General features: G+C 37.1%; 1 protein-coding gene across 1 annotated transcript; it reads right to left on the bottom strand.

Annotated features, from left to right (window-relative positions):
* Nucleotides 1-359: 359 nt before the first annotated feature.
* LOC145822229 (uncharacterized) lies at nucleotides 360-1171 on the bottom strand. The gene is made up of 4 exons (XM_082918841.1): nucleotides 1040-1171; nucleotides 728-968; nucleotides 578-581; nucleotides 360-456 (listed from the first exon to the last, which is right to left on the bottom strand). Exons 1-4 carry the CDS (start codon nucleotides 1169-1171, stop codon nucleotides 360-362), a joined length of 474 nt encoding a protein of 157 aa, XP_082774967.1.
* Between the last annotated feature and the right edge of the window lie 1565 nt (nucleotides 1172-2736).

Below are 2736 nucleotides of genomic sequence, written 5' to 3'. Positions count from 1 at the left end.
ACACACATACAGTCCTAGATAGATACACATCAATATAGAAATATATATGTAGAGAGAGATGTGAAGTGAAGATGTGTGTTTCAAGATTTAGAAAGATGTGTGTTTCAGCAGTGATTTCAGGTTCGTTGATTTTGGCAGCAAGTCAGGTGTTGAATTCAATCTCCTCCAACCAATGGGTCATACTCCAATACTGCCACTGAAACCACTGCCATGCCACCATATGACGTAGATTTGTCGAGAGAGAGGAAGAAGAACACTAATCCTCTAAATTTGCCACCGATCTGCCAAATTTGTCGTCGATCTTCCTCTTTTTCTCTTTTTCTCTCTCTCTGTTAAGTCATCTGACTTCTCTACCAAATCTAGGATGAAGTGGAGAAGGCAATGCCACAACCCAAACCCGCCCTTATAGGTTTGGCGTCGTAACTAGCCAGTAATCTGTGATTATCAAACGCCTTCCTATACCAATCAAAGGATCAGGGCTAGCGAAAGCTAATATAGCAAAAAAGAAAACGTCCAACGAGCTGTGAAAACGTATATGAGACAAAATTCATTGCTATATATATACACATATACATACATATCTGTACATCAAAATATAACAAGTTTGCCAAAATACAACCAAGAGAGGGAGTACATTCCCATCATCAACACATGTAAACACATACTCAAGAAGACGGGTATTACAGTCTCTCCCTTTTAGGACGTTTGGTCCTCTTAACTCAATTACCTTCTTCCATGAAGAATGTAGGATCTAATGGGAAAAGCTCGGGGTACTTCTCTTGCATATCTTCTTCTCTTTCCCAAGTTGCATAGCGTCCATTGTGGTTTTGCCAATCCACTTTAACCAATAGAACTTCCTTATTTCTCACTTTCTTAATACAGCGGTTAACAATCCGGATGGGTCGTTCATGATTTGTATAGTCATCATTGACAAGCACCTGGGTAGGTTCAATGACATGCAGAGGATCCTAAAGGTATTCTCATAACATAGAACATGAAAAACATTATGCATGTGCTCCATATCAGGAGGTAGGGCTACCCGGTACGCCACTGGATTAAGTTTCTCAATGATCTCATAAGGTCTGATGTACCGAGGTGCTAATTTACCCTTGGTTCCAAAACGGGTCTGTTCTTTCATTGAAGTGACTTTGATAAAAACATGGTTGCCCATTTCATATTCTTTCTTCCATCTGTGCACATCCACGTAGCTTTTCTGTCAACTTTGCGCTATTTTCAACCGTTGTTGGATCAACTTCACTTTCTTAGTGGTTTCTTGTACAATTTCAAGTCCTAATAATGGTCTATCTCCAACCTCAGCCCAACAAATCGGTGACCAACATTTCTTGCCATATAGAGCCTCGTATGGTGCCATGCCAATGCTTGAATGAAAGCTGTTATTGTAAGCAAATTCAACTAAAGGCAAATGTATCTCCTAATTTCTGTGGAAGTCCAGTGCACACATGTGTAACATATCTTCAAGCGTCTATATTGTCCTTTCTGATTGGCCATCTGTCTGCAGATGGTACGCACTGCTCAGTCTTAATTTGGTCCCCAACGCTTTTTGTAGACTTTGCCAAAATCGCGAAGTGAATTTCGAATCCCTATCAAAAACAATTAACACAAGCACTCCATGCAGTTTTACAATCCTATAGCTCATTTGGACTTGTGTGTGCGGTATAACTCGTGCTCTGATAGCACTCTGTCATGACCCAAACCTGCCCCTATAGGTTTAGCGTCGTAACTGGCTAGTAATCCGTGATTACCAAGGCCTTCTTGTACCAATCAAATGATCGGGGCTAGCGGAAGCTAATATAGCAAAAAAGAAAACGTCCAACGAGCTGTGAAAACGTATATGAGACAAAATGCATTACTATATATATATATATACACATACATATCTGTATATCAAGATACAAAAAGTTTGCCAAAATACATCCAAAAGAGGGAGTACATTCCCATCATCAACACATGTAAGCACATACTCAAGGTAAATAACAATTAATTACGAAGGCGGGTGTTACAGGTAGTGTGGAAGACAGTGGTAACAACGAGGAGTGGAGGAGATCGGCGGTAGAAGAGGGAAAGAGAACGGTAAGAGAGAGACCAATGGTTTGTTTGAGTTTGTTTAAGAAACACATTATATACAGGGGTGTTTTGATAATTTTGTAAAAGCAGATATAATATTTTAGCGCCTATAGATCAGGGTGTTTTGATGATTTTCTAAGAACTTGTCCTTATAAACATGAGGGTAAATTACAAATATACCCCCTTGAGATTTGATTAAAATACGAATCACTCTTGTAGTTTTGAAAATTACATTCTACCCCTTGAAATTTCTAATTTCATAACAAATTACCCATTTTATTAATCAATTATGAAATCAATTGACAGTTTTTAATGATATTAGAAATATGCTTCAATTAATAATTTAGGTAATTTTATTATTGTATTAGAGAGCAATTTTATTTTCTTTAGTTCATTCTATTAAATAAAAAATTCTGACAATGGGGTATTTGTAATTTTCGAAACCACATGAGCCAGTCTGTACTTTAAACAAACCTCAAAGTGTGTATTTGTAATTTACCCTAAACATAATGTTTTAGTGCCTATACCTTTGACAAAGAAAATTTTAAAATGAATTTATTACCTGAACGTCTAAAATAAATTGAAATTAATCATGTGTTCTTTGGGAATTAGATATATGTGAAGAGGCTAAACTGAAATTAATCATTTGTC

Source organism: Camellia sinensis, chromosome 3 (genome assembly GCF_055761805.1).
Source record: "Camellia sinensis isolate YWXY chromosome 3, ASM5576180v1, whole genome shotgun sequence".
Taxonomy (NCBI): Eukaryota; Viridiplantae; Streptophyta; class Magnoliopsida; order Ericales; family Theaceae; genus Camellia; species Camellia sinensis.
This window is presented reverse-complemented; position numbering and strand designations above follow the sequence as displayed.